Source organism: Zalophus californianus, chromosome 16, assembly GCF_009762305.2.
Source record: "Zalophus californianus isolate mZalCal1 chromosome 16, mZalCal1.pri.v2, whole genome shotgun sequence".
NCBI classification, from domain to species: Eukaryota; Metazoa; Chordata; class Mammalia; order Carnivora; family Otariidae; genus Zalophus; species Zalophus californianus.
In genome coordinates, this window is record NC_045610.1 from 39,782,338 (window position 1) to 39,809,354 (window position 27,017).

Below are 27,017 nucleotides of genomic sequence, written 5' to 3' on the forward strand. Positions count from 1 at the left end.
GAATCTAGTGGCTTCCTTTACCTGCCCTCCAAGCTGACTGCCTACTGGGTCCAGCCAATACTGCATCAGCTAGAACTAGATGGTAGTTGATTACGTTAAGGCTTTCTTGCAGCGCCTGGGTGGCACAGTCATTAAGCGTCTGCCTTCAGCTCAGGTTGTGATCCCAGGGTCCTGGGATCAAGCCCCGCATCGGGCTCCCCGCTCCGCGGGGAGCCTGCTTCTCCCTCTCCCACTCCCCCTGCTTGTGTTCCCTCTCTCGCTGTGTCTCTCTCTGTCAAATAAATAAATAAAATCTTTAAAAAAAAGTTAGGCTTTCTTTGTATTTCGATATACTCATTGCGTGGGTTTGGCTGTTTCCCACGCTTTCCCAGGCAGGCGCTCTGTCTTGAACCACCGTCATTGTCCTCACCACCCGCCCCCCCAAATGGCCCCTAACACTTACTGCGTGCGTCCCATGTACCAGGCATCAGGCAAGGTACTTTCATCCGCCTCTCATTTTCTTCTCCCAATCACCCTCGGAAATTGATACTGCAGTAACTTTGTCCCCATTGTGCAGATGGCGTCCCTGGACTTGAACCCGGAGCTGCGCTAAAGCCTGTGTTCTTGACCCCACTCTTCACTGCCTCTTTTTATGTGGCGATCTCACCTTTGACAGGTTGGATTTCACTAGTTTTGCTTTTGGAGAGCCCATCAAACTCTCGGTTCCTGGATACTGGTCACAACCGGTTTTGGGTTTCTGGTGACAACTCAAGGTGCTGTGCCCTGCAGTTTAGGGGGAGGAGATAGGTAGGATTTCATTGCAAGGAAAGTGATCCTGGTCTAAATAAACTGGCATGGTGGGAAACATCCGAGAAGGACGTCAAACGTTTGGCAAAGTTCAGTTCCACTAGGCTTGAGCAGGGTTTTTGTTTGTTTGGTTTAAGTAGGCTCAATGCCAGCGTGGAGCTTGATGTGGGGCTTGAACTCACGGCCCTGAGATCAAGACCTGAGCTGAGATCACGAATCGGAGGCTCAACTGACTGAGCCACCCAGGCGCTCCTTGAGCAGGGTTTTGAGTGTCCTGAGGATCTGTTCTCTCCAGAAGCTGTAAAGAACAATTCTAGGTCTGGCTCCTATAGTTGGCTTTTAGATGAGTCACTCAGTTTGCTTCTTTGGGCCTCAGTTTCCCCTTTTGGAAAACGAGGGGGATTAAACCAAATTGGTGGTTCTCAAGGCTTTGATATGCTAGATTTCTAGGCTTCTACCTGGTAGGCTCTAATTCAGTAGGGTTGGGTGGGGCCCAGGCAGCCGCTCTGGGGAAATTCTGATGCCCGTTAATTTGGAGAATCGTCCACCTGGACCATGACTGACATTTGATTTGAAAGCTAATGTCCCAGGATATTGTGGAATGTTTTTTGAGGAGGAGGAAGACCCATCCAAAGTGCACACACAGGAAGAGGTGGATAAAGTTTAGAGAGTAAGTAACTGTGCATGACAGCCGTCTGATATTGGTACTTCCTGAAATTTCTGAGACTCAGGTCTTGTAAAAGCTTCCCCAAAGCTCACAGACTGACAGGAAACCACAACAGGGGTAAAATGCAAACATAACACACCCTGTCAGACATGGGGGCAGTTCTCCATGCAGCATGATAACTCTATCATTGAAGTTTAGAAGTCATTTGTTTTAAATCTGTGCATTTTTCTTTTTTTGGTGGTCTGGAGAACTCTGAAGGAAAGGAGATAAGGATTCAAAAGGGAATAATTTTTACATGTATATCTCCCAGTAGAACACTGATCTCCAAGTAGGTTCTTTTGTCCTTAAGTCTTTCAGATTATTGATCCACAGTGATGAAATCCTAGGACACATATGTAATCTCTGTATCATCTTAGTACCTTGGGCTATAGACTGAGCCTATTTTTTTTTCTCCAAAAAAGTGGTTTGTAAGCGTTAACTTCAGCCCAAGATTATAAATACAGATTATATTGGTAAAGTGATCTACTCTAATATTAACTTTAGGAAATTAGAAATAAGACTCAAAGCTATGAAAAGCACATGGGCATATAGTAAGTGCTCAAAAATGTTGGCTTTTAATATGAGGTGATCACAGGTCAGCTTTCACTAATTTGTCCTTGAGTTACAAACTGCTGTTGACTCAGGGATTGTTTCTAAGAAGACAAGGTTCCTGAACCTCCAGGTAGCAGGAAATAGACTTTTCTTTTATTGCAGCTTTCCCCAAAGACCTTTATCCAGACTACTCTGTGGGATCCTTCAGATGATTTTGGATGATGTGCAGATCTTCTAAATAACATTCTTTAGAATTGTACTTATTTAAGTATAAACATCACCAGTAAAATATCTGTATTTAAGAGTCTTTTCTTTTTGGGGCGCCTGGGTGGCTCAGCCAGTTAAGCGTCTGCCTTCAGCTCAGGTCATGATCCCAGGGTCCTGGGATGGAGCCCCGAGTCAGGCTCCCTGCTCAGTGCGGAGCCTGCTTCTCCCTCTCCCACTGCCCGCCTTCCCTGCCATGCTCTCTCTATCTCAAATAAATAAATAAAATCTTTTTTAAAAAAAGAGTATTTTCTTTTTATGACAAAAGACCATTGTTTCACATTTATGCTGATATCAAGTTTCCTTTTAAAATGAATGATTCAAGTGGAATAAGTAAGTTGATTTAGAGAAAGCTGTTAAGCAGTAATAGTACAGGTGGTACCTAGAAATAGTAGAAATCGTGGCAATGCATGCAAATGACTGAGTTTTGAGAAGTACTGTGTTAGTGAATTGAACCCACTTGCTCCCCATTTTGCTCCATATGAAACTATTAATCAACACTCACTTTATGGAGTTTGCATCCATACTATAGTTACAAACATTTTCTGCTGGACAGGACCTGAAGGTCATCAAAGAACAACATTTCTTATTTTAGATTTTTAGATGTTTGAAGGTCTTTTATTTGGGAGAGGATTACATTTATTCTATTTGATTTCAAGGTATAGAAGCAGGACCAGGGGGTTGACAGGAAGGTAGATTTTAGCTCAATGAGGAGAAATACTTCAACTAAACAAGGAATGAGCTGTCTTCAGAGAGGATGGGCTCCCCAAGCCTAGAGGTGTTTATGTTAGCAGCACGTGACAACCCTAGGAGACATGGGGAAGGGGATGCTCTCTATCCAAGGACCGGATGGGACCTAAGGTTTTTGCCGCTCTTGGGTGTCAAGGAATCTGAGGTAGCCTTTCTTTCCTTTCAAATGGCTTATCATAGGAAACCATTATCTTCAATTGTCTCAGTTTTATGGAAAAAGCAATTAAATCATTTGGGAATTTCCCTTCCCCACACAACACTTTTTTGATTAAAAAAATTATGCCGGGGCGCCTGGGTGGCTCAGACCGTTAAGCGTCTGCCTTCGGCTCGGGTCATGATCCCGGGGTTCTGGGATCGAGTCCCACATCGGGCTCCCTGCTCAGCAGAGAGCCTGCTTCTCCCTCTGCCTCTGCCTGCTGCTTCCCCTGTTTGTACTTTCTCTCTCTCTGTCAAATAAATAATATCTTAAAAAAATAAAATAAAAAAATAAAAAATTATGCAAAAAAATTATAAGAACCTTTTTGGTGCTAAATGAGAAAACATGTGAACATAAGCCTGCTGGTTTAACTATTTCCTGCAATGTATTTTCAAAATCAGGTGGTTAAATACTTGATAGTTGGGGATTTACATTTTAATCAGGGCTTTGTTTAGCAATATGCTGTAATTATTAGAGAGGTATGTAGATCAGTCTGGTAAATCAAAAGTTCCATCACTTTACACTCAGAAAGCTGCTATTAAGAGCTTACACTTGGACTCTAAAATGCAGAATTATTAGGTTGAACCAGGTGAACTTGTCATTTTGTAGACAAAAACGTACACTGGCAATTTCATATAGTTCAACCTAATACTAAAGATATTTATGAACAGTTTTATAATTTCCAATACATTTGGATATCGTTTTCTACTAAACTCAGAATTTTCCTTCACATACTGATCAAAGAAATATTATCACAGTAAGCCAAATTATAATTCAGCACGATTTCTTCTAAAAAGGCTCCGAGTTCCTTTTGACTTGTTATTGCACAGATTTTTCATTTGCAAAGACGTTAAGCCCTCTAGCGTGCAAACCATTGAGAAGCCAATTGTTCCAGCAAGGTTTGCCCAGTGGTGAGAAACAAGATACAACTCCTGCGCACGCTGAAACCAGGTGGGGAGCCCGTGTGTGGTAGTGCTTGGGGGTAGAGATCTATTCATGAAATGAGGATTTAACAAAGAATAATCCCAGCTTCCTTGTCTGTTCACATGAGAAACCAAAGCTTCAATTTAACTGCAAGCAGTGAGTTTCACACTGTCAGCACCAACTGTCTGAAACCCCAAACTGGTATCTAAATGTGGACAAAAACTAAAAAATGTAGAGCGACTTAGTTAAATGTCAGATTCTCTTTTCAAATATACCGAACTGAGTGTTTTATCTTTTCCATAGGACATTCATACCGTGTTAAAAGCTCTTTTCTCTCCAAGTTCTGTTTTTTTCAGAATAATATTCATGTACTACAGCAGAGCCTTTTAAAAATTCATGCTTGTTGACAGTGAAAGATAGGAAATTTGAAACTCTTTGTGAGAAAACCAGCGGACTGTGGGGGATTTCCCCCTCCCGTTTTTTTTTTTTTTTTTTGTTAAAAATTCATGAAAATATAAGCCCTTAAATTCTTTGCATTCATACTCAAAATAAATGCACTAAAAATCATGGCTTTTTGGAGCAGTAAGGGCACTGAGGCCAAGCAGTTCCATCTATTTTACAGTTGAAACAGGCTCTGAGTTTAAGTGACTTGCCCAATGCCTATGGGGATATGGAAAGAAAAAAAAAATCAAAGACCTCAGTTATATCCCACATTCTCAAATAAACTAAAAAATACCTCCAACGTTGGTGATTTCTGCAACAGATCACTCTGACACGGAGGAATTTTAATTCAATCTTCCCTGCCCTGCGGTTAAAAGCGGTCAAATCATATCTGATTAAATTCATTCTCCAGTCAATTGCCCTAGCATGCTGTGGGCAGGCTGAGCAGAGATGTGCTTGTTTTCCAGTGCCCTCTCCAAACCGGCAAAGGTGCCACTTTCATCATCTTAGGGACTTCAATACCGCGGTAAATGACCCGGTCTTGCTCTGTACTCTTTCCACACTTGTATTTAACCACTTCTCCGCCCCGTTTTGACAGAGGGAATGCACCAACGAAGCTATCCGATTCGTTGGGCAGCTGGTGAAAGTCCTTAGCCCTACAGCGTCCGACACCTAGAAACTGAACGGTTAGTTCAACTCACAAACAGGAGAAAGATCCCATGTGCTGTTTAGAAACACAGAGATGGAGGGTTGTTTCCACCGTCTCAAGCTTCCTTTCCTCCTCTCATTTTCAGGGTTCTGAACAAGTGCAGTCAGCCATAGTCACTGTGCGCTGTCAGCTCAAGTTCAACAGCAGTGAATCATAAAAAAGTCACTGTAAATTAAGTCATGCCCGTGTGAAGTTTTCTGCATGTAAGCGGAGGACTTACGTTTATTTACTTACCCATTTTTCAAAGGTAATTTAAATGTAGAAACGTATTTCCTTTTACTTTTGGAGTCAAAGGCCAACCTTTACATGTGACATGACTATAAGGAAACTGATTTTCACAAACCTCTTGTACAAATGAACTTAATACCGTAGTTTACAGACATTGTTGGGTGAGCCAAGGGCCCTGAGGACGCAAGTTTGTAATGGCTGTGGGGGCCCACTCCCTGCTGTCACTGCATTACAGTAACGAAAGGATACACTTGCTTTGCATAAAAATAGTGATAAAAACACAGACACACTTTTTTCCACTTATTTATTACATTTGGACCTTTAAGAAACATATACCATCAGATATACCACTATTTAATAAAAATCTATTCTAGTTTTTGGGAAGCATACGTGTCACAAACTATCTTGCTTCTAGTCTCCAAGACTTTACGAAGAGTTTATCAAAAAGGTAGGCTCTGATCTATGGGATCCTGAGCCTTGAGGTTTTGAGTTTTGATTATTGAAGAAAATTTCACATGGACGAACCGAATTCCCAGCTGTTTTCCTCCCGGAATGGGCTCATCGTTTTGAAGTTGTCTAGTCCACTGCAAGAATATTCAATTCCTTAAGCTTTGTGACCTATTCTGTCTTTGGAAAACTTGGTAAAAAAGTAACTTTCTTTTTCTGTACAGTAAGGATGAATTTATCAGAACACACCCAATATGAATTACAACAAAAAGCAGTATACATAATGTGTATGTGCCATGTTCATTTTAATGACTACTTCATAAGCTGGTAACTACTCGAACAATGGAGACTATTTCTGGATCAATACGATCCAAGCTTAGTTGTAGTCAATCCTTAACACAACTCTTGGTATCCGACACTGATTAAAAATAAAAAAGGGTAAATGAACAAATACATACTCACACATGATTACGTTTTCAAGAAACTACTCTTTGTGGAAGTATACAGGAAAGGGGACTTTCGGGAAGCTGTTGATGGGGACTGGGAGGTTTAAAGCTATGGCTTTGGTAAGCACCCCAGTGAGCTGTAGGAAGGCATTTGTAAGAGTAAATTGTGCAGCATCAAAGGATAACTCTCTAAAAGAGGTGGGCGTTTTCTCGATTAATTTAAATTCTGAGGCTTTCAGGAGTTGAGGGCTAGGAATAAGATCCAAAGAAAAGAACATCTTCACAAAGGCTTAAGAAAGGGGACTGTGCCATTTGGCTTGTGATGCTAAATGGTCCAAAAGCCTTTGGTGGTGCGATATGGACAAGAAAGATATTAATACACAAACCACATAACACCATTAAAACTCAAAAAACATTTTTTTTCATTTAAAAAAGTATTTAGAACACATAAAACAAGGCAACATTTATTCTTTCTTCTCGTCTTCCGGTGTGGGGTCTGTGGGCGGCTCCTCCACTGTGGCACTGTTGCTCTCGGAGCCGGTGTTACTGTCACTGGTCCCCTCCTCAGCCATACTGTCCACCCCCTCCTGCCCGCTCTCCTTGTCCTCAGGAGTAGACGTGCCTTCTTCACCATTCTGTTGGCTTTCCGTCGCTTCTTCAAGGTGTGTCTCCTCTGTAATCACACATGTGTCACTGTCAGTTCCAAGACACAAGTTCACAAGTTTATTCTAATTATGCTGACTGTCTCGAGCCATGCTGTCCCTCACAACAGCCCACGCGCTGCGGGTGACATTAAGCACTGGGACGAGCCAGCGTGACTGAGGAACTGTTAGCACCTTGGAAACAATTCATGAATTGGTCTGAAGATCTACTTCTTAGCTGTAAATTTACAAAAGCTAAATACAGATCAAGTATTTCTGATGAAAATTTAGCTTCTAAATTTAGATTGCTACAGGTATAAAACACACAGCAGATTTTGAAGACAGTATGAAAAAAATGTAAAAAATTAATACTTAAAAATGCTGATTACATGTTGAGATATTGTTTAAGATATACTGGGTTAAATAAATAAATATGTCACTAATACTAATTCATTTGTTCTTTACTTAAAAAATGTTAGAAAATTTACAATTACACGGTGACTTACACTTTATTTCTATTGGACAATGCTGTTCTGTGCTTTGGATTTAATTAGTGAGAAAGCAGGTATGGAAATGATATGAGGGCGATATTTTAGGTACTTTGTTAAATGTCATGCTGGGCTGTTTTCTGTAAGAAATTAATAAGAGCACGAGGTTTTCGCTCTAATAGTCTCAATTTTGTTTTTTCAACTTCAGCTAAATGGATAAAATCTGAGTAAAGACCCATAGGCATGCTCTACTTATAAATGAGAGAACAGAGGCAAAGGACAGAGTGTTCTGTCTAGTTGCAAAATGAGCAAAGAATCATACTCCATACCCTAATTCTCAAGCTCCTGCTTTAACCACAAAAATGTACTCATGCTCCAAATTTGTTAAGATAAAAAATATGTTCACACAAAACAGAAAAAGGGTCAGATAATGAAACTTAAAATCTGACTATCTGAAATGCTAATCTGAATTAAATTTTGTAGTAACATCTGGTAAAGCAATCTATATTCAATTAAATGTTTTCCTGATGTCAAATCAGAAGTTGTCAGTTGAATGCCAAGTACAACTACTGTCCCTCCCCCTTCTTGCAGTGATGGTCCAGGGAGCCTTTGGCTATATTTCCTATAACACTTTTAACTTACTCCTGTTTACATAGGGCACTGGGCAGGGTCAAAATAGTGCCAGAAGGTGAGGTGATCTCAAAATTTCAAGTAATCAATTTAATCGGTATTTTATGAAAGTTTTCCATGTTACTCTGTGCCTTGAAGAATGCTTTTAATCGGGAAAACCAGTATGCTTGGAAATAAGAACTTCTCTTGGATAGGGTCAACAAACCTTTTCCATAAAGACTAGATAGTAAATATTTTGGGTTTTGTGGCATCTCTGCAACGACTCAACTATACTGTGGTAGCCCCAAAGCAGCCACAGATAATACGTCAACACACAGGTAAGGCTGTGTTCCAACAAAACTTTATTTACAAAAACAGGTGGCAGGACAGGATTTGGCCTGCAGGTTTTACTTGCCCAACCCTGTCCTAGGACACCAGAGATGCTTGATCCTAAAAGCAACAACCACATACTACATTTAGCAATAAAGGTTAAAACACTTGAGCGCCAAAACCACGTCAAAACCGTAAGTTTTTTTATGTACATTTCCTTATTTGTCCTCCGGAACTCACTCTCAGAGGCCGGTACTAGAGTATCTACAAGTGAGGAAACAGATTAAGTAATTTATGCAGTCATATGCTAGCAAGTGGTGAAAGAGTATTAGAGCCAGATCTGTCTGACTCCAGGGCCAATATCCTCAACCATTCCTATCATTATACTTTATATGCCTAACCTGGAAAATGACATGACTCAATCGGACAAATAACCAAGACCTCAAATAGCCACACTGAAGACCAATGCCCCACTGCTGTTTTGTATGGACATCAACATTTTATGTGAATCTACTACAGAGGCTGGGATTTGGAAGGAAACGTGTAGATCATACAGAGACTCGCCGCTGACGCTGACTTTGCGGTGAACAGGCAGGGTACCTGTCTCCATCGGGAGGCTCTCGTCCTTCTTCTCCTCGCTCTTACTAGCAGCTTGCTCTTCCTCAGGAACCATGCTGCTCTGACTGCGTTCAGCTTGCTCCGCGGCTTCTTTCTCTCTTTCCTCCTGCCTTTTTCGAGCCTGTTCCTCTGCCTGTGCAATTTCAGCGGCAATTTTTTCCATATCCACTTCTACTTTCAAACCGCACAACTAGTAGTCAGAAAGGAAGAAAACTCTCTTAGTAATGTTCTTTTCTTACGATCTTTGAACCAGAGAAATTATTTCAAAAGTGGGTTTTCTTGGCTATGAACTATATACATATATGTGGGAGGGAAAAAACAACGTGGTTCTAGGTCTTCTCTGAAACTCCCATGTCTACAGGAAAAGAAAGTTGCTCTAGTAGCCACGTAACACCAAGTGCTGCGGAATGGGCGGTGAGGCAATGCTGAAAGCACTGGATTTATACAGAAGGCTTCCAGTGCCTATTTCAAGCTACCAAACACGAGATTTACTTGTTTTAATACAAAGTGTATACTATAAGCTACATTTAATGAATACATCTCAATAAAATGGAAACTCATGACTGCATGAGTTTAAATTAAAACACCCAGGGATTCTAGGGTCTACAGGCCTAGTACATGTGTGGATACTATCTGATATCTTTCTTTTTTTTTTTTTAAGATTCCATTTATTTATCTGACAGAGAGACAGCGAGAGAGGGAACACAAGCAGGGGGAGTGGGAGAGGGAGAAGCAGGCTCCCCACCGAGCAGGGAGCCCGATGCAGGGCTCGATCCCAGGACCCTGAGATCATGACCCGAGCCGAAGGCAGACGCTTAATGACTCAGCCACCCAGGCGCCCCACTATATGGTATCTTAAACCTACTGAAATTTTGCCAGAAAATGGGAATAATTTCATAAAGCAAAGACCTTACCATTAGAGCAAAGTTCACTGTTTCAAAGTGAACAACATTCAATAAAAACACTATTTTGGAGAAAGGAATGAGAAAGAAGTAACAGTCACGGTGATAAAAAGTACAGTGAACACATTAAATTGATACCCTTTTAAGTTCATTGTTAAATGAATCTGTGCTTTCCAGGAATTTCCTCTTCTTCTCCTGGTGTCGCTCCTCTATTTGAAGAAGTTCAGCTTCTAGTTTTCGCTGAAAGACATATGATCAGGCTTTAGTATTACTGAATTATTTTCTTGAAAGCAATGTCAAACAGAAAGTACGTCTCATTTTTTAATGATCCATGCTTTCTCACAGCATGACAAAGGTTCTGAATTTTTAAATTAAATCATTTATTGCACAATGTGTCTAGCTAAGATTTTAAAAACATAAAATGCAGCATAGAGGAGTAACTACAATTAACAAGTGTATGTTAAAGAATACTGTTTCAGGCCTGAGCAATTTCTTCAGAAAAAAATATTTAGTTAAGTAGTAAAGGTTGAGAAGATGTCTTAAAATTCTTAATGCACAAACTTCACATCACAAGAGTCTGTATTACAGTTTTAATGACAAACTTATTAAATCTCTGGGAAACCTCCACTTCTTCAAGCCTCTTCCCTGAATCAGGAACAGGTTAGACTGAACACAGAAATATTCAGCTTGAACACTGATACATGGTATAGAATCATGCACTGGGGCTCTGTGACATAGGCCCAATTTATTATAACAAATGCTTTGTGACTTTACCTGATGAACCATTAAGGACTGGACCTGTCGTTTGAGGACCTGCATTCTAGCTGTTGTGACAACTGAACGGACGTCTGGCACCACACTCTCACTAAGGATTTCACTGATGAGGCGGTGGTTTCTCTGGAAACGGGCAGTGGCTGTATGCTTCATTGAAAAGCCATCATCATAATCTGGAATAAACAAGATGTCTGGAAATGAAGTCACCAGTAACATAAACAGGAGAGACTAACAATATTAACACCTAAACACCAGGAAGCCGTGGCCCTCACTGGTCTAAAAAGGGGGCCCTTTCCTGCTCAGCGAGGAGTCTGCTTCTCCCTCTGCCCCCCCCCATGCTCTCTCTCTCTCAAATAAATAAATAAAATCTTTAAAACAAAAACCCAAGGAGGCCTTAAGGGCATCATGGGGTCACTGGGGCAGCTGACTGATAAAAACCATGGGGAGGACATAATGTGTTCATTGGCCAGGGTACTGGTTATTCTCATGAAATCTTTAAGTGATGATATATGTCTGAGACGGACTTGGCTGAAACACCAATGAGAAAACCATGTGTCTTCTGGTCTGGAAATCCATCAACAGGAAGGCTGCATGTTACAGAAAGACTGCAATGCTGCTGAATGGTTCACTCTCTTGGTAGTAATTTAAGGCATTTATACCTGATGACAACACAGGAATTGGGCAGTGTCTTTGTCACTGTATTACTTTAATACCAAAGTAATGAAAATACCGACTGCAGAGAAAACATTATCTCTAGCAATACTGTGTCCCAGACCACCATATACATTTTATTTGATTAAAAAAAACATTAAAGCCCTAAGGTAGTTTTATAGGAAAAGAATGTTTACTACCAAATTTTACTTTTAATTTTTGTCAATCTATACACGTACATAGTTGTCAGTGTGTAAAGATATTATGTTGTTTTCATTCACTCAAGTTCATACACATATAGCATGGATCTGGTTTATATGGTTATTTTGAACAGCTATGCAACAGTGTTTCCTTGACCTCCACCTTTGCTCTATTACCTCCACAGTTTTGGACATATTTGCTAACAATCCAGACTATCATTTATTTAATATAGTTACTTAAATTAACTCACTTTAAAAAAAAAAAAAGCTTCCTCTTAAGCAATACTCATTAAAATAAAAGTTTGGGTGCCCGGGTGGCTCAGTTGGTTAAGCATCTGCCTTTGGCTCAGGTCAAGATCCTGGGGTCCTGGGATCAACTCCTACATTGGGCTCCTTGCTCGGTGGGGGGTCTACTTCTCCCTCTCCCTCTGCTCCTCCCCCCCACTGGTGTTCTCTCTCGCTCTCTCAAATAAATAAAAAAATCTTAAAAAAATAAAAATAAAAGTTCCTCTCCGAACCACCTAATCATCTTAGTGTCCCACCAGACGTGGAGGGACCCCAGTTTAGGAAACTTTGCTAGAGGCCCAAATTATACTGCTATGTCACAGTTTAGCACCTCCCTTATTATTTGGTAATTAAGTAGTTCCCAAAATGCTCATCATCAAAAACGCCATAGCTACAAACTGTTGTGCAAATTATTTTTTGTCTCCTTTCAAGTAATTTCTTTAGGACATATACTTCTGAAATTAAAATTACTGGAATATAGGATACCATTAAAAAAAATTCTGTGACCTTCCTATTTTTTTAAGGAAGTTTTTCATATTCACACTTGAGATTATACATAGTATATTCATGTTACCTCTATCTAAACTATATATGCTTTTTTGTTTTTTGCTTTCTTCTTTCATTTATATGGCTCCAGTGTTGACCACTGGTAGGGGAAATCAAGTCTTAGCAATCTGGGCTTGTCTTCCCTTACACTTAAGAGTTGTCTGACTTTGGGTGCCTGGGTGGCTCAGTTGGTTAAGCAACTGCCTTCAGCTCAGGTCATGATCCTGGAGTCCCAGGATCGAGTCCCACATCGGGCTCCCTGCTCAGCGGGGAGTCTGCCTCTCCCTCTGACCCTCCTCCCTCTCGTGCTATCTCTCATTCTCTCTCAAATAAATAAATAAAATCTTAAAAAAAAAAAAAGTTGTTACCTTTTGGGGGTGGGCTTATATTTTCTAGTTATTTTCTAATTCACCAGTTCTTTACTTTACCTCATTCTCTAAAATGCCATTTAAAAAACCTTTCACTGTTTTGTGTGGAAACTGCATATGCCTTCTCTAGAATAGCAGCTGGTAGCTACTGCGCTCACAGGGGCCTGCCCTTCTCTTGGACTGACGCTCATCCCCACCTCGCAAACTTTCCTCTTTCTACTCAGTTCTGGGGCGTAAAGTCCAGAAGTCACTCTTATCCTGGCATCTTCATTTTCACCTGTCCTTTCTTACCAGCAGCTTTAAGTTCCTATCTTAAACATACGACGTAATGGGCCAAAGTCTGAGGAACAGAGAAGAGGATCTTCTTTTGAAGACTGTTCCTGAGTGAATCTCTAAAGTCCTGCTCAATGTTCACACTGTCACCTTTCACCTAAAGAAAACTTTAACTGCTTCTACTTGTGGCTTCCATGTTGCTAGTCTTTGTTTATACTCTTCTACTGATCCCTCATCCTTCCAATTATTTGTAGATTGGATCTTCTTCTATTTGTTAGTTCTACATGTTCTTCTTGCATTAATCATCCAATTTGAATAATTTTGGCCTGCGTTTGCTAGCGTGTCCCTAGCACCGCTGATTCTGTTTAACACTTGGTATGGTTTCTATTCCATATTCTATTCTGTTATTTATATTATTCTATTCTATATTTATGAGAATATTTGTCAATATCCCAGTCCATTCTTTTTAAAAACATTTTTTCCCCTCTCCTTTTGGGTGTATGTTTATTCATGTTTTTAGGTGGCATTACTGCTTCCTCTCTCCATTAAAGTTCTTACAAGCCTCCTCTTTGTTATCCCTACTCTGAAATGGGATCCTTAATTATTTTCTTGATGTTTTTGTTGCTTGTAGCTAGAGCTTCTAGCCTTTTCCACATCATAGCAGCACATGAGAAAATGTTACCTGTAAGGCAGGTGTGGTTCATGGAGGAGTACGCTCCCCAAAGCAGGGGGCTAGCTCTGAGGTTCCTTACAGCTTTAGGCCCTGCCTGGCTGTAGAGACCAGGCGTGTAATCTGTACACCTGCAAACTAGTCGCGGATGCCAATCAGGAACCTCCCCTATTTGTATGTATGTATAAAGTGTGCATGTGTGCATCCTTGTGTGTTATCATGAGCTACGTTGGATTTCTGAATTAACTGGAAAACAATTCCATAATGCTTCTACCCACTCATTAACTTTCTCTCTTAAGAGCCTTTAATTCAGCAAGTTTAAGGAACCAATAGGAAAACAGGATGTAACTAGAAGGCATTTAGCTTTTTAAAAGTAGTTGAGGCAAAATTCTGATTGTGACTCAAAAACCTTTCCTACATTCTGAGTATATTCTCATAAACCATAAATAGTTTTTGCTATCTCTGCACTAACAAGGATATATCATTTTCTTATGGGAAATTCATATACAGATCTTAAGATAATTAATCAAAATATTAAAATGGCACTTAAATATGTTTTGTTTTCCATTTAGGATAGGAAATAAACTTAAGAGACTGATCGTACTTCAGTTCTCAGAGAACGCATTAAACAAAACCCCATTTTTTTTACCGTCTGGATCTTCAGCAGGCTGAATGCTCATGTACGGTTCTCCTTTCTCCATGCGAGACTGTCTCTGTCGACTTTCTTCCTCTAAAGCAGCTTCTGCACGACTTTTTGCATTTATGTAAGCAAGGTATGCGGGGGAATTATGATAGGCCTTCATAGATTCATTGTACTCTATCTGAAATTCAAATGTTTTTCAGTTTTAAAATTAACATATTGCAGGTTATACAAATATCTTTATCTCATTTGAATATCAAAAGATGTAATTATCTTCTTTCTACAGACAAGGAAGCTGAAGTGTAGAGAAATTAAGTGACTTGAGCCAGCACACAGAAACAGTACAGCCTCAGCTCATTAGATCTTTTGTTTCTTTAATAAAAAACAAGCAAATGTTTATGCATTTTATACTGTCTCCAACCCACTGCGGTCCCCATTCTACCTTTTCTGCTTCGTATTCATTTAAATATTCTTGTTTTTCTTCATCAGTGAGATCTCGCCACATGCCACCAATAATCTTGCCAATCTCCCACAACTTTAGGTCAGGGTTGGAAGCTTTTACTTGGTCCCAGACCTTAAAAAGGAAACATGAAATTTCAGTATGGATGCCTAAAAATACAGACCTTTAAAAATACTTTTTAATATACAAATTTTTAAACATAAACAAAAGCAGAAGGAATAGTATCAAATCCCTATGTTCTCATCAGCCCACTGCAACAATTATCAATAGCTGGCCAATCTCATTTCCTCTGCTGGATTAATCCATGGCAGATCTCAAGACATCTCCAATCAGTGTTGACAGTTAAGATGAGCTAACCCAGTAACATAGTCTCTGTCTCTCTAAAAGTTCAGAGAATTTAGAAGGAAAGTGGTTAATCTGCATAACACAACAGACCATATCATCAAATACATGTATAATAATCGTGACCAAAAATTTCTAAATAGTGGTGAAAATAGCTAAATGCTCTTGCTATTAATAAAGATATTGGCTCTATTTGTTACTTTAAGAGAATACAGGTTCATCACTAAACCAAACCACGAGGGAAAATTTAAGAAGTATGAAGAAAATGAAAATTACCATAAGCTTACTGTGTAGAGATAACCACTGCCTTCTAGGCCTTTTTTTTCTTCAAACTAACCTACTGTTACTATTGTTTTTATAAAAAATAAGATCCTAATACATGTAGTCCTATATGCCTTTTCTCACTTCACATTTTTCTCATGTCACTGAATTTCTCCAAAGGGCTACGTATCACTGTCCTATGGATTTAAGCCATTTATTTAATCATGTTCCTCTTGCTGGATTTTAGTTCCGGAATTCTAAAATCAGAACTAAGTTCTTTAAAAACTGCAATTCCTTATCCTTTCCTCTGACTATGCACAGAAATGCTGGCTAAGCCATTACGAAATCTGATGTAGAGCAAAGCAGCAAAGAAAGTCCTTACTCCCTCTGGCCTCCAGCACCTACCTTTCTGCTGTACCTCATGTAGGGCATCAGCGGCTTATCTGGTGGCTTTGGGGGTTTTGGAATCGTAATACCAGAGGATGCCTACAAAAGAGTTAAATACATTCATTATTCAATTGCAAGTAGTTCACCAGCAAAATGAAAAGAGAGTCCCTTAAAAAATTCTAATGCGCCTTTCTTCTACTCGTCCATGGATACAAGATTCTTATATTTTCTCCACTGAAAATAGCTACCACTGCAAATTCAGAAATGTTCACATCAAAAGAAAATAAAGAAAATGACTTTAGGCACATAATTTTAAAATATTTTACTTAGCAGTTTTCTGATACTGCTTTGACAACCTGGCTGTAAGAACAAATAAAGTATTATGTAATAATCCATACATCGAAAATATATGGTTACATGTCACATGTCTCAAGTTTAGGACATAACCTAGCACCCTTTTATTGTGCTTAATTTACCATTACACATACAGTCAACACTTGATTATCTGCCCGAGTCTGGGCTCCTTCAGCACTTACCACTCTCACACTGTCTGCGAGGGACCTTGTATCTACTTGCACTATTTCAGGAACGCACTGCGCCCAAAAACTACCTTCTAGGTTCAAAACAGAAAACAAAAAACCTTATTTCCTTTATCAGGACTAGAGATTTTATTTTTCTTAAGGCTCTAGGTCCATATCTAGTGGCTTTCTATAAAGGGGATCAAAAAGTATAACTAAAGTCATGCCTTTTTTGTCCTTAGTCCTAATAATAATGTAGGAGTGAACAAGTTTACCAAGGACAGAGAAATGGCAGACACAGGGCCCAGTTAGATTATTTTTGAGGCCTTATATTGATTAAAAATTTTTGGTTTTGCGCAGAGAAAGAAAAATGAAAACAAAAGGAGGAAAGACTAAAAGTATTTCTTAAAAAGGTTAAAAAAAAAAGCAGGATAGAGAGGGGAAAAAAGGTAAAGAAAAAGATGAGAGACTGTTTCTTTCTATGGGCTAATATCTAGATAAGAGATACCAGATAGCGTCTAGTGGGCACCCCAGATAACTCCAATCCATGAGCGCCTACTTTTGAGCTTAGCTTCATCTTAACATATATGACTACATTTGACCAAGGACCCAGAATAAATTAATCATGGCTGAATCACATTTATTTCCCCCCAATTTCTAGGAGACAATGGATATTGGTTCTTCTTGCCAGGCTAGGGGGAAGAAGTGCTGGCTTCACTCTATCAAAAGACAGGGACTGGCAAATCCTTATAAGGAGACTAAGAGATATTTTGTTCCCTTGCCCTTCAGTTGCTGCTGTGATAAAACCCTGGACAAATGCCTCCTTTCTGGGTTGGGACACCAATTATAACCTTATTTTTTATCCAAGGGCTCAGAGATTAGTGTGTCTGCCCCATTCCACTGCTTTCAAACAATGCTTCCTCCTCCTATGCGAGGGTCCTCCTCCGTCCCTATGTACTTTCAGTAACTCTGCTTCTTCATACATGAAATTGTTAGAAAGCGTTATCACCTTTGAAACAGTATTTCCGCTCTTCTTTCCACTCCTCCCATACATTCATACCATACCTCATGCTGGTGCCCATGCAGACCCTGTTTTGTTTTTTTAGCCAGCATTGGGCAACGGAGTGAGATAAGCCACAAGGGATAGACACTGTCAACAGCAATGGTATGAACAGCCAATAAGAGGAAGATCTGTCTCAAGGTCCGCAGCTCCTTCAAGGAGGGTTAAGCTTACATCATCGTTCAGAGCAAGATACACAAAGGTCTGGTTTTTCATATGTAAAGTTATTAGAAAGCATTTCCAACTTATATCCAACACAAACCTTCAGAATTCCATGAAGTGGGTTACAAATAAGTTGGAATTGTGCCAATAACTGAAGTTGTTCAATTATAATCACCACTAACAAATTTTCTTTAAAGAGATAAAGAACTCTAAAATGTTTATGTTTAAATACATTGAATTAAAACACTTCAAAAACAAATCATAGTAATATATGCTGACTACTTTTCAAAGAACCACATTTGATAACATTAATGGATTTGCTTATTCCTCCTCCTTTCTTCCAAAGCAAAGTACCCAAATTGTCTACATACTGAGGCTATATTTTCATTATTTGAATGAAATGAGGCTGTATTTCATTGACTAGTCAATTTATAAATACAAACAAAATAAAACCCAAAACAATAACCACAAAGTTAAATTCTAGCTGGTTTTCAGGACACTAAAGATTCATAATCACTAAACATCCCCAATTTATTTACCATCTCAGCAGACATCTTTCTACAATGTCTTAAACATTACTCCTTACCAAAAAAAAAAAGGCAGTTTGCACTGAAAACACTTTAACCTTATTTTGATGAGTCCATCAGAAACAACCCCTGCTTCCTGTACTCCTCGCGCTTGAGGAATGAGAGCTGCTGGTCCCTTTCCTAAACGGCCCAGTGGTTATGCCTTTGGAGGGAATGTTTCCTTTCTTAGCAGTTTCTTTCCTTGTTTCTATCAGGAAAGCTACCGCTAGCAGTGACTGTCCCTCTTTACAATTTTCCGCTTCTAACTGGCAATGAGTTGGAGGGAGCGTAAGTAACTATGCTTAGCTAAGTTAAAACTGTGCTTATGTAAGAGTAATTCCTGGGACTCGCCTATGAATAAAGATCATGATTTTGTGAAATTTATTTTGGCCACTCAAAAGATATTGTTCTTGTTTCTTCCAATTTTCTGCTTTCTCTGGTAGAGTTTTCTTCTAGAATGGAATTTCCATTACAGCACAGAAATAAGCCATTTTTAACGTTTTGTCTCAAACTGCTTTCATACCTGTACTTAAGAAAATGTTAACCACCATCAGAAAGGACTGACTAGGAATGAATTCCATCTCATAGCTATCGCAGGCACTCCAAAAGGTTTCACCACGCTGTATAAAGTCTCAAAACTATTCAAGTGTACTCGAGTCATGAGGGAAACCAGATGTTCTATAGAGCCTACTGGAAGCTACTTGATAGGGTGTCACAGACCCATTCTTTCAAACCACTGACTTAAGGCTATTTATAAACAATAATACGAAATAGGAGCCAAAAGGAAAAAAAAGGTAACACATCATTGGGGTCATCTTAAAATAAAACACTTTTATAATGGTCAAAATCATACCCCTTAAGTCCTAACAAAGCTTAAGTTAGATATATAAAAAAAAGTTGTGTAAAACTTTAGGCATAACTAATTTTCTTAGCAAATTTGGTGAACTAAAGGTTGAAGGAGCTGGGATTAACAGAGGCTAAAAGCCTTCAGTTTCTAGGCCCCTTCAGGTTAAGTCTAGACAGCAGTTTGATTACACCTCAATCTGGGGCTTGAGAGGACAATAATACCAAGAAAACCACCACAAAGAACCAAAACACCAAATTTTCCACGCCCAACAACCCTCCTGTACTGATCTACCCCTAAGCCAGTGCCCACTCCAAATGCTGGGTTTGAACATTCCCAAAAGGGAATGAGGAGAAACAGATAATTGACTCTGGCCCTGAGACAGTGGGTGACCTTTCCTTTTCCTATTGAATGATCTCTATTAACAGAGAATTCCAACAGATACATCCAAGTTAGGAACAAAATGCTTATACAAACTGAAATACAAATGATTCTAATAATACAGTTATCACCATTTCTATTCCATTAATGTAGATAATCAAGAGCTGACTGTATAGAGCTATTAAAATATAATCATTCTCTTGTTCACTCCTCATGAATAATTTTCTGCATTAACATGAATGATCCAAAATTGATTCTGCTCCTTGTTTAAATTAAAATGTTCTTTATCACTGGATAACCTTGCCACCCATTATACTTGTGAAACACATTTAGGCCAGGGAAAAACACGTACCGATGTACATAAAAATTGTATGCATTGTGAAATGCATACATACACACACTTTGTCAAAATTCTTTTCAAATACCATGAAATATGCATGGCACATAAAACTTGATATGCTTATGAAATACAAATTATGCAGAAACAATGAAAAATTTAGACAAACAAAACCTATCAAGCTAAGCAATATGCTTACCAAGATAGACATATAGTTTGATAGTTACAAGCTTTTTGCTCTAGCTTGACTACAGGGTGAGAGGGCTCTTTTGAAGTCACATTAATTATTTATGAATTATTTATGAATATAGCAAACAAAAACCAAGTATTAAAACAGCCATTCTGGGTTGTATAAATTCTCACCAATGCCACATTCCAATGTATGTAGGTATTTGACTTTTGGATTTATTTTTATTTATTTCTGGTAAATCATTTTTAAATTTATTTCTTTGCTACTTAAGCTTCCTTGAATACAGTTTAAGATGATTCTAAAATAAAAATCTGAAGTATATCACCCAGTTTTGGGTATCTTAGGTTGATCATTTAAATGAAACATCCTCAGTTTCAGAAATCATACCCCTTGGCCTATAGATTATAAATGCACTTTTAGTTGTAGGTATCTAGTTTGGCATGTCAAATTAATTTCATTCAACTTGCATTCTGCAATTCTTTGAAGTTACATTAAACCTTTTTTCTTTTTAACTGGAGAGAAATGAATCTCAGAAAGTCAACTATTAAATCCAAAAGACAAATAATTAGTGTAGCAGTTCAAACTGGTAGGCCAGCCGAAAAAAGCCCAGGTCCATAAGCTGGGCTTTTATTAAGAAACTAAGTTCTTGAGCCTGATGCCAATTACCTTAAATGAAAGATACTCTTTATCTCAAAAAGGGTATTTTAACCATAAGAAATTTTGGGTTGATCTACATATAGTATAAGCAGTAAGTGCCCAGGGCTTTAGCTCTACCAACCACCAAACAGAATGGATTCTTCTTTTCTTCTACATACATATCCAGATCTCACTCTTTTTTTTTTTTTTCCCAGTGTAAGATCGTACAACGAATGTTTAAAATAGTCAAAAAGCCAGGTTAAAAAAATTTTTTTTTAAATGGCTGTGCTGATGATTCAAAAGGACCTAACTCTGGAGGCATTTCTGGTCAAATCCAGTTGTTTGCCGGATGCTGTAATAGTTGATTCTCCTACCGTGACCCGGCTGTTGGTGCCCGGGTTCCCTCCCAGCCTGTAGTTGTTGTAGGCGAGATGACTGTATGGATTGTATCCCACAAACCCTGGTGTGCTGGGCATTTGCTGATGGAAACAAATGAGACAAAAACACGAATGAGAAATGAGCTCAAACGAGGAAAACACAGAAATGAAAAATGATCTGCATATGGCATGCAAAAGCAACCTGAATTTAAACAAGCAATGATGTGTTGTAATTGTTCTTTTTCTTTCATTGAGAAACCAGTCTGCAAGTGGGTTTTTTTTTTCTTTCTTCCCTTTCTTTCTCTTTGCAGGGGGCCAGGCATGTTTGTTGTCAGTGTGTCTGTGCTTGTTTTTTCAGAATAAGCAATGAACTGAAGTGTCTCAAACACTCCGGATTACTTTATGGTCAATAATATGATCTAACAACTTAGCAATAGATGTCTGAGATAGGAAGGCCTGAAATGTGATAAACTAGAAGTCTGAAACGCTTTACATGCAAAACAAAACGTGATTTACTTGACAGTTATGTAGATGCCGCCAATGTATTTATCTATTAGAAACAAATAAAAACAAGAAATGGATCATTTTCAGAGAGAATTTTAAATCATTCTATATAATGTGAGAAATGAAAAGATACTCAAATCAGGAAGCCAGAGTTGTCAGTAGAAAAGAACATATGTGGGATTCAATGGGTGTCACATACATGATTTCAAAACAAAGACTTGTAAGAAATGCATGGATTTCATTTGGGGGTGCTATCTGATTTTTTAAACCCAGTCACTCTTTTTTTTAGGCTTTCTCTTCCATCTCTTCTTTGATCCATCTTCCATAGGTCAATCATGAACACTTTCTGCATTTAGTTTTAATGTGAACTACTTTTCTAGTTGACAGACTTGAACTTTCTTTTTCCATCTAGTTTCTTTATAGCTCTGACCCTTTCAAAACACAACTGCTCACTGCAGCAATGGAATTTTTGGGTTTTGTGAATTATGTGTTGATGTAATCACAAATGGGCTCTTATATAGCAGTGCCCTCATGGTTAATACAATGAGAACCAATGTTCATGAGAATCAAGGTATAATGCATAAAAAGGATGTAGCAAAGAGAAGCCAAAAGTAGGGTATTTTACCTAATGAAACTCAATCAAAACAACTAATTTAATTTTAACATGCAATTAACAGTATTAGTCCTCAATTGTAGAATGTAAAATACACTTAACACATCCCAACCAAGCTGTGGCTGTTATAAGCACAATTTTCTAAAACATGCCGCTGCACATATCCTTAGTGTCCAAAAGAAAGATATTCAAGCAGATATTACATTTGAAACTCTTTAGGAGAAGAGAATTGATCAGTTCTAGTCTGTATAGTTATGAAAGACGCAAATTAGGCATATTTAAGTAGGCAAAACACAGATGAAGTATCAAAGGCACAAGAGAAATGTATATTACTTGGAGTGGTACATCTGGGTGGTGGTGGTGGTGGTGGTGGTGGTGGTGGTGGTGGTGGTGGTGGTGGTGGTGGTGGTGGTGGTGGTGGTGGAGGAGGAGGGTGGTGGTGGTGATGGTAGAAGTAATGGAAAAAAAAAAAGGAAGGAGGATAATTCATTTAATATCCATTCTGTTGGCTGTCCTAGTCCCTAGTCTTCTGTATTTTATGTGTCAATGTGAAATTACAATAGTACAGAAATAGGATTAAAGAAAGGCCAAAAAAAAAAAAAATTCCTCTCTATATCTGAGAAGTCATAAGGGGGACACTTGGTTTTTGAACTATTTTTATTATCCCAAAAAAATCAAGTCTGTCTTCCAGAGATTATACACTGTCAGAGGCAGTATGTACGTCAAAACGACATCTTCAAAGGTTGCATAAAGAATGAGAATCACTGTTCAACATTATGAGGCAATAATGTAAGAAAATTAAGGGAATAAAAAAAAAAATCAAAACTAAAACATTACAGTTGTACCATTTCCAAAACCGAAGTACATGGTTAGCTCTTTGAGGTCAGGAATCTCAATTGTTCAATTCCACCTGTATAGCCACTAGCAGAGTGCCAAGGAGATGGTCCTAAGAGATGTTCTTTGATTTAAGAAAGAAAACAAACCAAACACAGGACTTTAAGATCTACGGGAAGTAACTTTAGAAACTGTATATTACATAAATTGAAATGAGAACATGAGATACAGTATCTCTTTTAAGAAGTATCTTACTAAGGAGAAACAAACTGTTGATAAATAGAACTAAAGCATACATCTGAGGGTTAGTAAGTAAAAGAGCAGTCATCTAGTGGAGAAAAAAATTACACAAGGACCTAATTAGTAGGCTAGCCTGCAATTTAGGGGTAAGGGGTCAGGAAGGAGGGCTAACAGCTGTTAAAGAACTGCTTTTGTAAGCTATGGTCAATGTTAACAGTGTGTTTTTTTTTTTTAAGACAAAAAAAAAAAAAAACCCAAAACAACAAGGAATCCGTTTCAGTAAGGCCTGAACAGTTCCTGTTATATCTGTTTTGTGGATTGGACGATTATTTTACATGCTGTCCAAGCTGGGCCAGAACTTGCTGGGTGAAAAACCTAGTTCACAAGTATTATTTAGAAACTTGGAAACATATTCAATAGGCAGGATCTGACCCACAGATAATGAAATCCTTACTTAAACAGCTTGAAAAATAAAAATTTACAATGAGTGTTATTATAGAACTGGAAGCTTTATTGTTTGATTTAATATGAAAGTTATATATAAACAAGGACAGAAAAGTGTAACCAGTTGAAGGTTAGGTTTAAAAATAATAACAAATGCCAGAATGAGCATTCACTCAGTATCAACTTTTAAGACTCTTGATAGAGATTATCTAGAAAGAGGTGTTAAACTTATCATTTATTTCCCATTAAAAAAAAGAACTGAGCATAGGAGGTTGGAATTTCAGCAATATGTTTCTTTAAATGTTGGGGGTGGTTCAAGGTAAGATGCAAAGAGTTATTTTATTTAGTAGGAAGTGCTGTTTTTTGGCTGAATTTTTCATCCTGTTGCTGTGATGATTGAGTGACTGTCACTGGAAGACATCTGGGTTTTTGTATCAAGGCCAGACTTGGCTATTACATTAACAAGAAAATTAAAACTTACTGTTGCAGGAGCTGGGGTGGGAGGTGGGGCATAAGATGGTCTTTCTGTTTGAAAGAAAATAAATAACTTCTTGTAAACAACTGAGATATAATACTATGCAACAAAACTACCAATGGTCCTGTTTTGAAGAAAAAAAAATGAGAGTATTTTGGAATTCCCATTTGCTAGGGCATTAGTCTCTTATCAATAGATAAATATAAAAAATGAAACTTACTTGACATTTTGGAAGATTAAGTTCTCAGTTCCTTAAGAATGAATCTGAGACACTAAAATAAAAAAAAGAAAAAAAAAGAAAAAAAAAAGAGAATCAAAACTCAGCAAGCATAAGAGATGTTTTCCTAAAGAATAGGGTAGTTTAATTGGTATTTCTTAGTAAAATTACACTATCTTCTAGTAATCATATCCTTTGCATATTTTACTAAATCCTATAGGTCATTTGGTTCATCAGAATTAAACAACTAAAACCAATTACTGGGGATATTAAAAGTAATATTAGACGTGTACTTTCTAGTTTTTTCTTGCCACCTCCTGCATGGAAAACATTCTGCTAATGCCATGTAAACATTTAATCAAACTGATAAAAATATAATGACTGAGCATAGAATGTGATGTATTATCAGGGCCCACCCCAAAGGCGCCTACCAGATACTAACAGCTCACTGATCAACAGCAGCTCTACCTTCCTCTTAGAATAACAACTTCTATTAAAACAAGGCAGCATTTTATTTCTGGAGGCAGTGCAAAAGGTAACTGGTTGATAATGAGCTTTACATTCTCTTATAGTGGTAAATAGCTTTATATATCCTGGGAATAACTTTTGAGGTCTACCTGAAAAACTTATTAACCCTTCACAGCCCATTTCAAAATATATCTCCTCAATGGAGATTTCGTGATAAATTACTTGGGGAGAACAAATTGCTTCCACCTCTGTACTCCTATCCAATTCACATAAATCTATAATATTGTTCATTATATTATATTATATTATACCTGTTAATATGGCTAAACTGTAGAACAGAGGCCATCTCATTCATTATTGTAGTCCCAGCACCTAGCTCAATTCTTACATTTTGTCTTAGTATTACCAGCTTGGAACAAGAACATAAAGGTGTCAGCTTGTTTCTTACATCAATATACATCACACACAATGCGTACAAAGAGACAAACATTTTAGAAAAAGAGCAAATAACTTCTATGACTACTGGAGTACTTTCATCACACATTATGCGAAGCAAGCATGTGGAAAAGAAGCTTTTGCTTCTATTCTACATTTTAAGGCAATTCCATGGAGCGTAGTCAGAAGACTGTGTGGGAATAAATATTTTTTTCAATGGCCCAACCTGGGTCTCTCCCTTTCCGTAAGGAAGGGGCACAAACCATGGACTCTGGTGCAGATCTCCTTCCTGCTCACATTGCGGGGGGGGGGGGGGGGGGAGCTGTCAACAACAAGTAGGCCTTGCTGTGGGGAGCCCTGACAATAAGTGCCAAAGCTCCCTGGTACATCACACTTTATTGTTAATACTTTAAAATTACTGCTCTCGTCTGCTACGATAAATTCTAAGAGTGGGCTTGTACGTTTGTCTGCCACTGGATCCACCCCTGGTGCCTGGCATAAAATACTAGGTATTCGTTGAACACTTTATACGGGGGCAGGCTTATCACTTATCTCGGTTCATGGTCACAACTACCCTACGAGATATGTACTGATACCCTACTTTACACATGAAAAATGGGAGCCTCGGCGAGTTTAAGTAACTTGTCTAAAGCCACACAGCCAGGAAGTGCCAGAGCTGGGTTTCAAACCCAGGCCAAACTGTTTCAGAGCTTCCGCTCTCTACTCGAAGCCACACCGTGAGTCCTCGGTCGCTGCCGAACCAAGGGGAAACCACCTTCCTGGGGGGATGCACCACGGGCTTGGCTTGCCCCAAAGGCTTCCCCGAGGTCGTTTCCTTTAGGTTGTTGTGGAGAATGCACTTCACTAACAACTCCACTGAAGAGGGGAATGCATAGGTGCCTCGACCAATTTCGCGGGGTGAGTGGAAGGGGCAAATCTTGCCGCCGGGGAGGGGCCCCGGAGGGGACTCCCTCCCGAACCCCGCTCCGCTAGGCCTCAAGGAGGCCGCAACCGGCCCCCAGCTCCGGGCCCACGGCCCAGCCTGAACCCCAGCAGCCCCCAGGAACTCGAGGTCCAGCCAAGCCGGGACACCGCGACTCCCCACCTCCCGACGCGCTCGGGCCCAGTCGGAAGCACTCACCCGCGGGCAGAAAAAGCGCCCGCAGCTCCGGCCTCGTTTCCCTTTGTCCCGCGCACGCCCCGCCCCTCGCGTCCGGAGCGTCCGTACTCGCACTTTCCACACTCTTCTTAATTGCTTTCCAGGCCTCACCCGACTCTTTTTAAAAAAATAAACCTCCAGGTGAGGACGCGATGATGCTTCGTCCGGTCAGGGATTTTTTTCAGGCCCCAGACGATCTTCAGAACCCCCCGCGTGTGGGCCCTCTCCAGGCCGGGCGCCGATTCGTCACGGCGAAGTGGGCGGAGGGGCCCGGCGGCGGGAGAGGCCCGGTCGGCCGCCGCGCGGAGCCGGAGCGGCTGCAGGTGGCGTGGCGGGGAGCGCTGGCCTCGGCTTCCACACGCGGGGCCTGAAGACGGCGGGGTCTCTCCGGGTAGAGAGGCCCGGAACCACTGCGGCCGCGCCAGCCAGGCTCCCGCGGCGTCCGCGGGTGGTGGTGGTGGTGGTGGTTTTTCCGGGTTCTTCCTTGCTCTTTCTCTCGGAGCGAGAGTATATACTTCAGCAAGCTGAGGATGGAGGCGAGGACGACTGGGTTCGCGGAGTTTCCGTTCCCACGCGCGCCTCGCGGGGCTTCCTGCCTTAACGGCCAGGCATTAAACCTTGACCAAAAGCAACACGGACCTTTTCAGTTTTTCCAAGCACGCA

At 39.6% G+C, this 27,017-nt stretch overlaps 1 protein-coding gene across 4 annotated transcripts; it reads right to left on the reverse strand.

Annotated features, from left to right (window-relative positions):
* Positions 1 to 5,846: 5,846 nt before the first annotated feature.
* On the reverse strand, positions 5,847 to 26,469 carry SMARCE1 (SWI/SNF related, matrix associated, actin dependent regulator of chromatin, subfamily e, member 1). Of its 4 annotated transcripts, XM_027626444.1 has the most exons (12): positions 26,337 to 26,461; positions 25,072 to 25,169; positions 24,296 to 24,347; positions 24,082 to 24,125; positions 20,963 to 21,067; positions 15,913 to 15,993; positions 14,887 to 15,018; positions 14,454 to 14,625; positions 10,812 to 10,984; positions 10,176 to 10,277; positions 9,082 to 9,325; positions 5,847 to 7,122 (listed from the first exon to the last, which is right to left on the reverse strand). In XM_027626444.1, exons 3-12 carry the CDS (start codon positions 24,300 to 24,302, stop codon positions 6,914 to 6,916), a joined length of 1,269 nt encoding a protein of 422 aa, XP_027482245.1. In that variant the 5' UTR covers positions 24,303 to 24,347; positions 25,072 to 25,169; positions 26,337 to 26,461; the 3' UTR covers positions 5,847 to 6,913. The 4 variants fall into 4 exon arrangements, with proteins under 4 accessions (XP_027482245.1, XP_027482247.1, XP_027482244.1 ...); XM_027626446.1 differs by lacking the exon at positions 25,072 to 25,169 and having other exon boundaries at positions 9,118 to 9,325; positions 26,337 to 26,469; XM_027626443.1 differs by lacking the exon at positions 25,072 to 25,169 and having other exon boundaries at positions 26,337 to 26,469.
* Positions 26,470 to 27,017: the final 548 nt, after the last annotated feature.